Genomic DNA, 15,236 nt, shown 5'->3' on the forward strand with positions numbered 1-15,236 from the left:
AAACCGCTGAGCTACCTGGGCTGCCTGGCTACTCATTTTCTTAACAGAGTTTTTGATGAGAAGAACATCCTAATTTTGATAAAGTTGTATTTATCAATTATTTTTAAATATTTAATTTATTTATTTGAGAGAGAGAGTGAGTGAGCGCACGCCACATGCAAGTTGAAGGTAGGAACAGATGGGGAAAGAGAGGGAGAATCTGAAGCAGACTCCTTGCTGAACAGGGAGCCTGTCTCTTGGCTCGATCTCACCTCTGCAAGATCATGGCCTGAGCTGAAACCAAGAGTCGGAGACTGAACTGACTGAGCCACTCAGGCACCCCTCAATTCATCAGTTTTTAAAAATTTTATTGCTAGAGCTCTTTGCTTTAAGAAATCTTTATCCCAGTTTTGTTAAGATATTTTCCCATGTTTTCTTATAAAAGTTTTATAATTGGTTTGTGACCTGAGAAGATTTTGGAGGATGAGGTGGGAGGGTATATGGTGTGATGTGTAGAGAGTGTTGTTTTTTTCTTATGTAGGTATCCAGTATTTCTAGCACCATTCATTGAAAAGAACTTTCCTGCTATTGAATTGCTTTGGCAAATTTGTTGTAAATTATTTACTGTGTGTGTAGGTCTCTTTCTATATTTCCTATTCTATTCCATTAATCTATTTGTACTTTTGCCAGTTTTATACCACCATTATTGCTATAGCTGTATAGTAAGTCTTAAAGCCAGACGTGATTTCTCTGTTCTTTTTCAAAATTAGTTGGTTATTTTAGATCCTTTGCATTATACTGCAAAGGATCTACAATAACCAACCAGTTTATTTCTACAAAAAACCTGCAGTCTAATATCGTCAATACAGATCTTTAATAATTCTTGAGTAATTACCATTTATTTAGTCTTTAATTTCTCTCAGTAATGTTTTATAGTGTTCAATATAGTGGTTATGGATAGCTTGCATTAAATTTCTCTAAGTATTTTACATTTCTAAATGTTATTTTTTACATTTAATTTTCCAATAAACTGTTAATATACAGAAATGCACTTGGTTTTTGTGTCCTACAATATTGCTGAGTTGACTTCTTAAAATTTCCTTATGATTTTTTAATGTACGTAATGGTATCATGTGTGAATATAAACAGATTTCTTTGAGTTTGAATATATAGGCCTTTTATTTCTTTTACCTGTCTTATTGCGGTGCCAAGACCTCTAATAAAATATTAAATAGATGTGGGGATATTGGAAATCTTACCTTATTCCTGATCTCAGGGGAAAAGAATTTATTATTTCACTGTAAAGTATGATGATAGCTGAAGATTATAGATGCCTTTGGCATGTTGAGGAAGCTTTTATCTATTCCCAGTTTTTTTTTTAAAGATTTTATTTATTTTTTCATGAGAGACACACAGAGGCAGGACACAGGCAGAGGGAGAAGCAGGCTCCCTACAGGGAGCCTCATGTGGGACTCAATCCCTGGACCCTGGATCATGCCCTGAGCTCAACCACTGAGCCTTCCAGGTGTCCCTCTATTCGCAGTTTTAATGATGAAAGATACTGACCTTAACAGATGTTATTATCTATCAAAATGGTCTTTAAATATTTTTCTTAGATCTTTTATGGGTAAATTGCATTGAATTTTCTAAGTTAAACTAATATTACATTCCTGAGTTAATAACTCTACCTGGTCATGATTTATTAACCTCTCTATCTGTTGTTATATTCATTTTGCTAATATTTGATTAAGGATACTTATATTTATATTCATGAGAGAAATTGTGAGTTATCTTCTTTTTTTGTAATGTCTGTCTGATTTTGATATCAGGGTTATGGTGGCTTTAGGAAAGTTAGGAGGTTTTCCATTCTCCTCTGTTATTTGAAAATGTCTGCATAATACTGGTATTATTTCTCCCTCAAGTGTTTCAGAGAATTCACCTTTGAAGTCCTCTTGGTCTGGTATTTTCTTGGTGGGGAATTTAAAATTATAGATAAAATTTAGTGAGTAAAGAGCGATTCAGATTTTCTCTTTTTCTTGTTAGTTTTTATAAACTGAGTTTTCAAAGCATTTGTTTCCTTTAAACTGTTGTCTCTGTTAGCATACCTTTCTTCATAATATCCATTTCTTACTACTTCATATCTGTAGGATCTGTAGTGATACTTCATTTTTTATTCCTGCTGTGGGAATTGTTGTTTCATTTTTTTGTGATATCTTGCCTAGAGCTTTATCAGTTAATTTTTTTTCAGATAACCCATATTGTTCATTTTATATTTTATTGGTTTCTGCTTTTATTTTTATTATTTCATTTTACTTACTTTGGATTTAATCTGTTTTTCTTTTAATTGCTTCTTAAGCAAGAAGTGTTGATTTTTCATTTTACTTTTGAATGTAGACTTTTTTTTTGAGAGAGAGTGCATGCGGGGGGGGGGGGGTAGAGGAAGAGGGAGAGAATCTTAAGCATGCTTCATGCCTAGCATGGAGCCCAAAGTGGGGCTTGATCTCATGACCCTGAGATCATGACCTAAGCCAAAATCAAGAATTGGACACTTAACTGACTGAGCTGCCCAGGTTCCTCTGAATATAGACATTTAAATCTATAATTTTCCTTAAAAGGACTGCTTTAGTTTGTATCCTACAATTTTGTTTCCATCATATAAATTTTTATGTATAATGTTTTCACTGTAATTCACTTCCAAATATCTTTATTTTTCATATGTGATTGGGACAAAAGTGTTGAATAATACTCAGGTATTATTTAGAAATATGTTTTGAAAGTTCCAAATGTGTTGGGGGTTTTTCTATGTGTATTACTATTATTTGTCTATTTTCTATTTTGTTTTTCTGTTTTCTAATTATTACCTTTTGCCCTCTGTGTCCCATTATATATTTAATTCTATGTACACTATGAACCCAATATACATTACTACTTTTATTTTATAAAATCAATAATTACTAATCTTTTAAAGAAATTTTGCTTTATTTATGTGATTTTCCTGTCTTTTAAAAAATACCAATATGTTTATCCATTTTGGTTTTCTTCATTTTTTTCTGCAGAACTGAATTTTTGTCTTATGCCATTTCCCTTACATTCCTTTAGGCTAATTTAATCTTAGCATTTCATGTAATGCAGATATGCTGGAGAAGAATTCTTTCATGTTTCATCTGTCTGAAGATATCTTTATTTTGCCTTCATTTTTGATAGATGTAGATTTCTATATTAATAGTTTTTCCCCCAAGGACTTCAAAGAAGTCATTCTATTTTCTATAGGCCTCCCATTTTTTTTATAATGATAATAAGTCATCCATCTTTCTTATTATTACCCTGTATGTCATCTTTTTCTTTTGCTACTCTTCCGAATTTCTTTTTTATTTTTATTTTTTGATGTGTATAGGTGTGGCTTTCTTTGTTTTATCTTGCTTTGGGTTCACTGAAGTTCTTGGATATGTAAGTTGATATTTCATAGCAGGTTTAGAAAATCAAAGTCATTATTTCTTCAAATACTTCTGCCCCATTTTCTTTCTTCACTTTCTGGGATTCCAGTTATGTTATGTCTGACCATTTGGTATTTGTTTTTGTTGTTCCTGGATTTTAATTTTAAGGATTTTATTTTATGGAAGTGACTGAGTGATGACATGGACAGACTAATGGGACTGGAAGACCATTTTATTAATTATAGTTTCCAAGAGAAGAGGGCATGCCATGCCACATAGGACCACATGTGGAATGCCAGGTTTTGGTCAAGAGTCAGGAAAGAGTGAGAGAAAATCCTAGACCAGTCTTTATTGGGGTTTCTGTAAAAAAAAAAAAAAAAAAAAAAAGGCAAGGCAGAGAAGGGAAGCAATTTAGCATTGGCTAGTTTGAATAGTTTTGGTGGTCTTTTTTTTGGCGGTCTATTTTTCCAAATAGATTTGGAAAAATTCACTAGGGGTGGTTGTCCTGGGGTGCTTTAGGGCAGATGAAATACAGCCTCCTTAAGTGATGAGAGGTAGATAAAGGGGATGGTTGCCTGATACAGACTCCTGATTGGTTGGTTTGCATATGAAATGTTCTCTCCTCAATTCTTCATCGTTCTTTTATCTTTCATTTCTTTAATATCCATTTGTCTCTTTTTAAATAGTTTTTCATCTCTTTGCTGAAATTCTCATCAGTTTACACATATTGGCTACCTTTTGTACTGGATCCTTTCACATATGTATAGTTGTTCATAAGTGCTGTCTGATTTTTTTCCTCTTCTAATATCTGGCCTATTTCTGAGTCTGGTTCTCCTAACTGCTTTGTCTCTGTATGTTGAGTGATATTTTCTTGCTTCTTTGCATACTTCATTCAGTCTTTTGGTTGAAAGCCAAATATTGTGAGAAAGAAAGTAATATTGTTTGCCTGGGAAAGGGCATGCCCTGTCTTCCACGAGGCTGCTAATGTGTAAGGCTGTCACTTTAGTTGGCAGTTGAGCTGAGATTCTGTGTGGTTGCTACTTTATTTAGATTCTATCAAGGGTCTATGTGATTTTGAGAACACCATCAGAACCTTCTCTGGAGGTTCTCTTGCTTTGCCTCTCATACTTGGCATACACACCTTGATGGGGGGGCCCATGGATGGAGGGGTCTCAGCCCTGCTCTCACATTTCCTTTGAGCACTTGGTGAGGTCCCGTGGGAAGGAATTAGAGAATTGATTCAGACTCCCTTTGTGTCTTCATTTTTAGGGATTTGTACCCCCTCCCCCCAATACTATGCCTTTAAAAGTTCAATTCTACTGTTGTCCTCCTCTTTGTCCTGTTGCTTCTCAAGGTGAAAATAGCTGTGTGTGCATGTGCTATTTGCTCTTTAAGAAAGGGCTTGTTTTTGTCTACATTTTAGTTCATTAGGGTTTTTGTTTTCTTGTTTTGCTTTTTGCATCTTCAGTTCTCCAGTTGTTATTTAAACACTGATTTTATAGGTTTTCCATCCTGTTGTGGTTAGGGTTGAACTCTCTGTTCTCAAAACTTTCTACATTCTAAAGTAGCAGTTCTCTAATGATTAATGGTTTGAATTCACTTTTATTAGGGGAAATAGTCATACTTTGACTATATCAATGCTTACTTGCTCTATTTTACTTTATTTTTTGTTGTTGTTGTTGAACAGAAGAAAGAAGTTATTATAAAGTCTTTACCCTTTACCCCTAGCAAAATCATGCACCTTGCTTTTGATCATTTTTGGAAAAATGTTAGATTCATAGATTTGTACTTAAAACTTTTTTCCAGCAATTCTTATGTGAATCTGATTATGACAACTACATTTATATAACTTTACAAAGTGTTTGGTTTGGCTTTGGCACTTTCCCCTTCTTATAGTAAAATTTAGTGCAGGACTTTACAGCATGCTGGTTTGGTTTTTTCCTTTTTCCTTTTTCCTTTTCAACATCCCTCTTAGAAAAACATTAGAATATTCCTGATTGTTCACATTGTAAGTTTTGATGGCTCGTTCTTAGTTTTCTTTTCTCTTAACTCTCTATTTATAAAATCTCATTAATTGGCATCTCATAAATGTCTTGTGAATGTTTCTGTTTTTATATTTTCTTAATTTACAGGCTCATTGATCTATTGTGTAGGATATAAGGAAGACACAGGTCTTCCACATGCTTTGATCGAACTGTAAAATATGCAGTTGAAAGAGAATTAATAGATATGGGGTCAAATGTAGAGCACAGATAATAGCTCTCTAGACTGCCGCTCATGTGCAGGCCTTTGTGGTGCTTCATAATACGTATTTTCTTAATGAGTGAGTGAAAAAAGGTGAACTGCTGATTTAAGAACAAGAGCTTGCTTAACCCAAGTGTTTTTCTTCAGATTTCAATTCTCTACCTTCTGCTCTACAGTCAACAGTTACGGTTTTAACAAAAGAAAGACTATCCAGGCAAATTGCTCTCTTTTCCATTGTCCATTTTTTTCTTTAGGAAGTTCATACTGTTGCATTTGTATTTGCTAAGAATTAGTTTTACTTACTGTGTGTGGGAAATTAATCCGAGCTTAGCACGATGCCTGGCACGTATTAGGTACTTAGATGTTAGTTTGGTTGAAATGAATTATCAAAAAAAAATGAATTATCAGATGGAGAAAAGGATGTTGTGTCCTCAGTGGACGAGTATAGTACCTGGCAGCGGTATTGGCTCCAAGTACCAAAAATTAGAACTTTGTCAACCTAGTTCCAGTTCCAGTGGAGTGACTGATGTTACTGTAGCTTCTTCATGAAATGAAGATGTGATTGTGAATAATCTAGCACACTGTTAAATATTTTGTTTTTTGCTATCCATATATTTACTCATTCTTTTTTAAAAAAATGTTATTTATTTATTTATTCATGAGAGAAACAGAGATAGATAGAGAGAGAGAGAGAGAGAGAGAGGCAGAGACACAGGCAGAGGGTGAAGCAGGCTCCATGCAGGGAGCCTGCTGTGGGACTCCCTCCCAGGTCTCCAGGATCACACCCTGGGCTGAAGGCGGGGCTAAACCGCTGAGCCACCTGGGCTGCCCCTACTGAGTCATTCTATATATCTTTTAAATTTCATGAGTAAAATGTCTTTGTTTCAAAAACTAAAGACTTTTTATAGTTTGGTTTAACAGTGAGATGCTGTTAATACCATAGTTTAAATTGTATCCACTGCTTCCTGAAGTCTCATATTTGCAAAATGATTTCCTAGCAATTTATTAAAAAAAGGAACTTGAGAAATTGAAAATACTTAAAACATGTTTTAATGTACAGGTTTTTTTTTTTTTACTTTTCCTGTACTAATGTTTTGGAAATGGGGGCTAAGCAAATGGGGGATGAATGTGAGCCATCTGTGTGATAGGATGGGAACTCAGCTTTATGTAATATTAGTGACTGACCCCTGTGTGTAATAAGTGTGAATTGTTCTGAAAATGTGTACCATGATGAATTAATTCTCAAAGGGGGAATTGTTTTGAGTCCCATGATATTATTTGTTAAAATGCAAACAAATAGAATCCTTTCCTTGTAGGTGATATATTTCTACTTAATCTCTCATCTTTCGATCAGTTTGTTTTTTCTCTGCTGTACTCCATAAAGGGCTATAGGTGGCTCAAATCTGAGTCATTGTGCTTGGAGACAAAGCATATAGTAATTCTTTAGTTTTTATGCCACATTGGAGTATTATCCAAGTGTGCTCTATTTCATTGGAAGCCTGACAATTGTTTTTTTCCCCCCTACTGTGCTATCTTAATTCTAGTTCATAACTCTTTAGACTCTTCATTATTCAACACTTTTTTTCTTGTGTTTCAAGTTATCAGGACCAGTCATTGTTTCTCTTATCCACCATCTCATCTCTATTTGCCACTCTATGTGAATATCCACCTATCTATATGTAGTAAATATTATTTCCCCTCACATATCAGTGGAGAACCTTAGGGGAAAGCAAAAAAAGCACTAGAAAGTGCAGGAATCTCATCAGGCTCAGTGGCTGACTTTTTGAGTGTAAGCCTATTAAGTCCTTATTTACTGCAATCATTTTTGGCTTTCATGGAATCCCTTTACTAGTTATTGATGAAGCATTGTAATTGACCTTTCCTTTCCTTTTGATTCTTGGAGTGGCTACTTTCTTACTTATTGTTTTGTTGCCTATAGCACCAAGAAGCAAACTCCTATTTCCAAGTTCCTGCATTTTTTCCCCTTCATTTGGCCCTTTGATCTCATCCTCTCAGTCTGCTAACAAGTCTCTGCAGCCAGCTCTTGCCTGTCTCCAGTCCATTTCCACCCAGCAGCCAGGGTTCATGTACACCTTTAATCATGTTATCCCCCTACTAAAAACCTAAAAACCTTCAGTGACGTTTAGGATAAATCAAAGCCTTCACACAGCCAAGGATCCCTCTCTGGCTGGATCCCTAGGCTGCCTCTGTAGCTTTCCATTGTGGGCTCTCTGGCTGGCTGGGAGGATGGTTGATGAGGTTGAGCCAGCCCCTCCTTTCTCTTCTGTGAGCCTTCTCGGTTTAGGGGGTAATCTCTGGCCCTGATGCTCTGACATGGCTTCTGTATCCTGAAGGCCTTAGGTTAAATTCCCTTTCCCAAGGAAACCTAATTTCCTTGACGAGGTGAGATCTTTCTCTTTCTTTCACCCCCTCCCCCCCCCACACGTAGCACCTTGAATGTTGAAATGTCTTCTGAGACTGGCAGCTGAATTAGCCACAGACAAGTCTTCCTGACAACAATTTAACATATTTGAAGTTGAATGCTTTTGTATTTGGCCATACATCTTCTGATGTCTTTATTATGCTTTCTCTCTTTGGTAGCTGACTTTTTACAGGACTCTGTACGATTATAATTAATAGATTGTGTGATTTTTGTTTTTGTTTTTGTTCTTTACCTTCTTGTTTGATAGACAATAAGCCCTTTGTGGGTGGGATGCCTAGCTCAATGCCTAGGACATGGTAAAGTATTCGATAAATAATTCCTGGCCCTCTGGCACAAAATCTAAAGGAGAGTAAGCAATCACTCAATGTTTATTGAACTGAATGTTTGTAAACTCTGTTTGTCTTCTTGTGATAGAAGTTGCTGTGTTTGGCCTCCAGTCCCATTTTCTCTGCTCGTTTTTCCATTCCTGGATGAGAGAAGCTGTCAACTTTCTATTATGTATTTGCTACCACATCTTCTTTTACATTTTATACTTTTGTTCACTTAATTGCATACTAAATGTTTGAATAAATAGATGTCTAACTTAGGTATCTAGATATTTTTTTCTTCTCGACAAGAACGGAGCATTCTTGCAGACGTGAGACCCCCATATGTAAATATTGTTTTATCACTTAAAGAATGTAAAGAAAAACATTTGTGCCATCTGAAGTTTTCCCTCACAATTTTAATTAACTCCCTTGAGCCCAGTGTGGGTTACTAAGAATAAGGGCCAAAATCTTCACGTCCCAGTCAAGGAACTTCTTAAAACAGACTGGTTGTCTGGGCATCTTGCCTTGATTCTTGCTCCAAAAAGATGCTGTGTGTAGTAGAGCGGGAGGAGGTGGGACCTTGGGTCTGTACTGTGTAGTGCCAAGGTGATGCAACAGTGGAGCTAATACCCCTCCAGCCCCCCAAAAAAGTAGGGTAGACAATAGAGAACCATTTTGCTATTTAAGGATGAGGGTTGGGGATTATTGGTGATTTATTCCACCCCTACAAGTTTCGTTCTGGAGAAAATGGTTGTAGGCTAGAGCCCATCAATTGTAACTATAGTTACTTTGTAGTGAACCTTAAACAACTTGTGCTTTATAACTATCATGTGGGGAGAAGACATAATGCCTGTAGGAGTGACTGTTCAGAGCACTACTTATTCACGTTTGGCTCTTGCTTTTGGAGGACTTTTTACTTTACAGTACTTTATTAAAATTGCAGTTATTATTGAATTATAGTTGAATATTACTGAGAAAGATTATCCATTAGTAAAAATGAGATGAAATACTACCACAGGAGTGATAACTTTAAAAAGTATGTTACTATTGAATAGGAATTAATATTTACTTTTCGTTACAACCATCTACTTTCATTTCTAGTTTTCTGTGTTTTGCCTTTTAATTCCTTGCCAGAAAAGTTCTTTTTGAATGCTAATTTATAATATTTGGATCAAATGTTCAAAATTTGTTTCATTTGAGAAACTGCCCTCAGGTTAGAGGCATTATTAATGGCTTTTCTATCTAGTGTTCCTTCCTGGTGTAAAGAGTTTTCTGGCTGAATCTCTGAATGTCTGAATAAACTGAACTGAGAAAGATTGTTTGGCCCAGAGGACCAACATAGAGTTCTAAGAAAGTAAGAAGGAAACACCAAATGGTTAACAGTCTGCCTTCTTGAACACAGAATTGGGAACGGCTGGACAATGATTTTCTGGTTTTACTCTGTCCATGCCTGCCTGGGTGATAATAAGCATGTATCTCTTTTATAAATAAAAATTTAATCATCACTAGCACCTTACATCCATTAAGATGGCTACTTTAATAAAAAAAAGAGAGATACTAATATAACAAGTTTTGGTGAGGATAAATTGGAACCCCTTTGCACTGTTGGTGGGATTACACAGCAGCTGCTGTGGGGAAGGTGTGGCAATTCCTCAAAAAATTAAAAATAGAATTACTATTGCCCCAGTGTGACACAGAACGACTTTTCCCTACTCACACAGTACTTCTGCACTCCAAGTGTATGGGTTTTTCCATACCCAGCAGGTCTCTAAATCTCTGCAGAGACTGAGTATCCTACAATTTAACCAAATTTTGACACTAACTAAAGTTAGTGGGGATGTTACAGATTAACGGCTCACTCCCACGAGACTGCCCTCTACCACTTCAGATGCCAGTCACAAGTCCAGATTGTCACCTGTGCTATAAATTGGGGGTTCCTATGTTCCTTTCCTTGGGTTTGGTAATTTGCCAGAATAGCTCATAGAACTCAGGAAGCCTGTTTACCTACCATTGCCAATTTATGACAAAGGATATTTTGATGGTAATAAATGAACAGCCAGATGAAGAGATATCCAGGGCAATGTACAGGGGAAGGGGCTTGGAGCTTGCATGTCCTCTCTGCTACCCTCCATGTTTTCACCAACCTGGAAGCTTTCTGATACCTAGGGTATTTTATAGAATCTTCATTGTGTAGGAATGACTGATTTCTCATTGGCCATTGGTGATTGAACTCCATCGCCTTTCCCCCTTCTGGAAGTGGTGTGAGGGGGTGGGAATGAAAGTTCCAATCTCTTCGCCACACATTTCCCCTGGCAACCAGCCCCATCTGGAGGCTATCCTGCAGTTCTCAGCCCTGTTATCTCATTAATATATAAAATGACATTTCTTTCGGAGATTCCAAGGGTAATAGAAGCTTTGTGCCAGGAAACAGGGTCAGACACTGAATGCATTATTTCTTATTATGCCACATCCAGTATTTCCACTTCTGGCTATATACTTAAAATAATTGAAAGCCGCTGTTGAGATATTTGTACACCTATGTTAATAACAGCATTATTTAGTATAGCCAAAAGGTAGAAGCAACCCAGGTGTCCATTGAGGAATAGATAAGCAAAATGTAGTGCATAGACACAGTGGAATATCATTCAGCCTTAAAGAGGAAGGGAATTCTGACACATGGTACAACATGGATGAAAATGGAGGATATTCTGATAAGTGAAATAAGCAAGTTACAAAAAGAAAAATAATACTATATGATTCCGCTTATAAGAGTTACCAAGGAGTAATTAAATTCATAGGGATAGAAAGTAGAAGGGAGATTGTCAGGGGCTGGGCAGGAAGGGAACAGGGCGTTGTTTATAGGGTACAGAGTTTTAGTTTTACAAGGTGGAAGAGTTCTGGAGATTGCTTGCCTGATAATGTGAACATATTCAACAGAGCTGAACTGTACAGTTAAAAATGGTTAAGATGGTAAATTTTATATTACATGTCTTTTATCACAGTTGAAAATTTAAAAACCCAATTTCAGCACCACACTATAACATTAGAAAGTAGAAAAGCAGGTTTGTCTTACCAGCCAAAGGATCACTTTATCCATTCCTGGTGTCTTTCAGGCCTGGTGTTGCCCTGACCATGCAGGCGTTCTCTGAAGAGGAAAGGAAGCAGTGGTTGGAAGCTCTGGGTGGAAAAGAAGCTGTAAGAATAATCACTGGTTTAGTTATATTTCAAGTCCTTTAGTGTTGACTTGTATTCCTTTTTATGTTATTTCAGCCACACATATAAGACTGGTGTCTCATTAGTTTTTATTCTTGATTTTTCTTGACTTTGCCACTCAAATTTGCTTTGCTTGAGGAAGTCATCTAAATTCTCAATTTTTTCTTTCCTATCTGACAGTTCTTTGGGTGATGAACACAATAAATGCTTGCAATTCATTTTGATCTCAGTGGAGATGGGACAGTATATATGAGGCAGTACAGGCAGTATTATAAGCGACTGCTGTAGTTAGTTTGCTTGATTTAACAATTTATGGTTTAGACTAATGGTTTATGGTATGCAATATCAGGGAGCTGTAGTGAATGGGCCTCTGTATGATTGGTTTGAGGAATAAATTAAAGGTAGTGGTATAGATCCAGCGACACACGAACTCAGTCTGTTTGCTACTTTATTCAAGCACAGCTTTCATTTCAGTGGACTGGTGGCCTTTGGGAATTGAGAATTTTGCAGATTGTGTATTGAGCTGGGGACTTAGGATAATTATAGAAAACACCATAGAACCAATTTAAATAAACTCCGCTGAAAGTATCATGACTCTAAATAAACTGCCTGTGCAGCTACCAGGTGGGCTTAACTGGAAAGTATTTGTCATTTTAGTAGGGTTTAAAAAAAGGGAAAGAGAGTGGTTTGCAAAGTGAAAGAGTGGTCATATATAGTAAAAGAGGTATCAGAATAGAGTTGTGAAACTAGCAAAAGGTAATGTTATCTTATGGTAGCATAGAAGACTAGAATATGAGAGCCGGGGAGCTGGGGCATAGTGTGCTTGGCAGTCTTGGTTCAGTGTTTGAAAAATGAAATCCCGAAGTATGTATGTTAAAAATAGATGCTTTGGAGGGGAATATATCCCATTTGGGGAAAAAAAAAGAGTAGTAATCAGATTTGTGTATTATTTTATTGTATTTGACCTACATTGAGCCTCCATAGTTTTTATTTCTGTCTGTTCTTAATTTGTCCTTGAAATTTTTAGCTGGGAATCAGGAGTATTTACAGCATTTATGGTTACTGAGATCCAAAACACATACTAATCCTCTCTAGCAGAGGCAATGCAGTGACTAGGACTTCTCTTCCCAGGGATTCAAGAAGTGCTTTGGAAAGTGAGTTTGCGGAGTAAAAAAAAAAAAAAATCACATGACTAAGTCTTTGAGGAATAAATCTGTTGTCAAAGGCAATGTAACCTTGCAGACACATATAACCTCTCCTTTAGAACAAAGAGCCAAGTAATTAATTTGAGATACATAGACAAAGGCAAATCTGCACAAAGAAAATATTTAGCTGTATATTTACGTGAGGACAGTTAAGGTTGTGTATTTTTTTATTCAGGTGCATTATATACCTTGCAAATAATGGGTCAGAGCTGAAGTTCTTAGAGGCAGCCAGGAATGATCATCTAGCTGTTTCAGATGTCGTTATTTAAATTATGAGCAGGAGTCATCTCTTTCTTAAGTAAATACCAGATTTTAGAAACAGGTGAAAAAAATGAGCTTCATCTCATTGCCTAGAATGCAGCAATTTCTTTGTCATTCTGTACTTACAAGGCTGAACATTGCATATTTACATAAACTTCCAGTGAGTTCCTAAAGAATCATAGCTCCTTCATCTTATTTTTGTTATATTGCAGCAGACCTCTCTTTAAGAGACAAAGTAGACTCAGGGATGCCCCTTATTGTTATTTCAGTATTTGAGCACGTTAGTATATATTAAACCAGTATCGATGTTTTTTTTTTTTTTTTTGCATAGTGCTAGGTATGCCTACTTGAGTCCTTTATATTGATGTGTTAAAAACATTGTTTTCCCTTTTTCTCTTTTACAGCTGTTACATAGTTTTAATAGAGCCATCATCCCAAGACCAGAAGGAAGTAAGTGTTAATTTCATAAAAAGGACTATTTCCCCCCCTTTTTCATGAGTTTAATTTCATTACTGATGTCAAACTGTTGCTGGGTGATCTGCACCCTCCTTAAGCTAGTCTTCCAAATAATGTATGTCTTCTGTTTTATCTACTGGGGACCAACTAGATTTTCCTGGACTACTGTAATCCTCATTCATCTTTTCCATCTCTGAGCTTTTTGTTTGTTTGTTTTTCTCTATAATTACTTTCTCTACAAATCCCAGAATGCTTCATTTACAACTTACTTTGGTATTTATTCTTATAGCCATAAATAAACACATAAGAGTTTAAGGATTGCATTTTTCAGCTTCCTAAGTTGTAAGCTTCTGTGGGTATGAACTGTTTATCACTTCCCCTATTTGCAACTCCCTCACCCCCACTCTTGATATTTTTTTTATCATTAAAGTCTGAGTATGGACTGTATAAGTAGTAAATCATCGCACTTTAGAAAATAAAAATGATCAAATGTATTCGGATATTCTAGGACATTGATCTTCATGTGCACTGTATGCACTTGAGGAACATATAGCCTAGCTCTGTAATCTTGATTTTTACTGAGATAAAACAAAAATGTGATCAGAGTTGCTAGATTCTGTGTAAATTTACTTTTGATATATTTGGAGAAATCACGGCTATATTTATCAAATGTGTACAATTTGGAAACTTTATGTTCCCTAACATGTGATTTCAAAATTATCATTATGTGTGTTTACCTTGAGCCAGTGCTTGAGTAAAAGACATTGCTACCTTCCCATTGAAAATTAGGGGTTGTTGGGACGCCTGGGTGGCTCAGCGGTTTGGTGCCTGCCTTCCGCCCAGGGCATGATCCTAGAGACCTGGGATCGAGTCCCATGTCAGACTACCTGTATGGAGCCTGCTTCTGTCTCTGTGCCTCTCTCTATCTCTCATGATTAAATAAATAAAATCTTAAAAAAAAAAAAGAGAAAATTATGGGTTGTAAACCTGCTTGAAGCACCTTCTTAGCCTCTTCTTGTATCTCCTTCCTCCTTCTTCCCTTCCTCTTTTTATTTTAAAATTTTTGTTATTTTTAAAATTTTATGTCTTTATTCATGAGAGACACACAGAGCGAGGCAGAGACATAGGCAGAGGGAGAAGCAGGCTCCATGCAGGAAGCCCAGTGCAGAACTCGATCCCGGGAATCTAGGATCACAACCTGAGCCAGGGGCAGACGCTCAACCACTGAGCCACCCAGGCATCCCTCTCTTTTTATTTTTATAGAGAAATAAAAACATGACACTTTTTTGACAAACAGTTCCGCTCAACATTTTATAAGATGTTGTGAATAGTGGATCCTTAAACAGTAAACCTCCACCCGATTTTCTTCCTTAAAGTTCTCTTCAAGCTTAGCACTAAACCCACATGGTTTATATTCATGGATTGTCCATGCTGTCCCTTCTGAAGGACAAGTATTAATATTAGTTTTCCCTCATTCTAAATACAAACTCAAGTATCCACTTCCCTGATTTCATTTTTGAAACAAGAATCATCTTTTAAGGTACTCAAATGTGCCAGCCTAATTGTAGGCAAGCATCTATATTAGGGGGAAAAAAAGGAAAATTTTGAAATAATCTTTTCTGCTACTTGAATCATCTGTCTTAAATTCATTATGGAAATACTAAAAAATTAAATACTTAGAGTATGGTATGAA

At 36.3% G+C, this 15,236-nt stretch overlaps 1 protein-coding gene across 2 annotated transcripts in view; it reads left to right on the forward strand.

Annotated features, from left to right (window-relative positions):
• Positions 1 to 15,236, forward strand: part of ARHGAP10 (Rho GTPase activating protein 10) — a 312,621-nt gene that overhangs the window by 150,731 nt on the left and 146,654 nt on the right. For both annotated transcript variants that reach the window (XM_072724789.1, XM_026018180.2), the window contains 2 exons: positions 11,522 to 11,603; positions 13,492 to 13,537. In XM_072724789.1, the coding sequence (XP_072580890.1) occupies positions 11,522 to 11,603; positions 13,492 to 13,537 (128 nt within the window). The remainder of the gene's footprint in view (positions 1 to 11,521; positions 11,604 to 13,491; positions 13,538 to 15,236) is intronic.

Source organism: Vulpes vulpes, chromosome 10 (genome assembly GCF_048418805.1).
Source record: "Vulpes vulpes isolate BD-2025 chromosome 10, VulVul3, whole genome shotgun sequence".
Lineage (NCBI taxonomy): Eukaryota > Metazoa > Chordata > Mammalia > Carnivora > Canidae > Vulpes > Vulpes vulpes.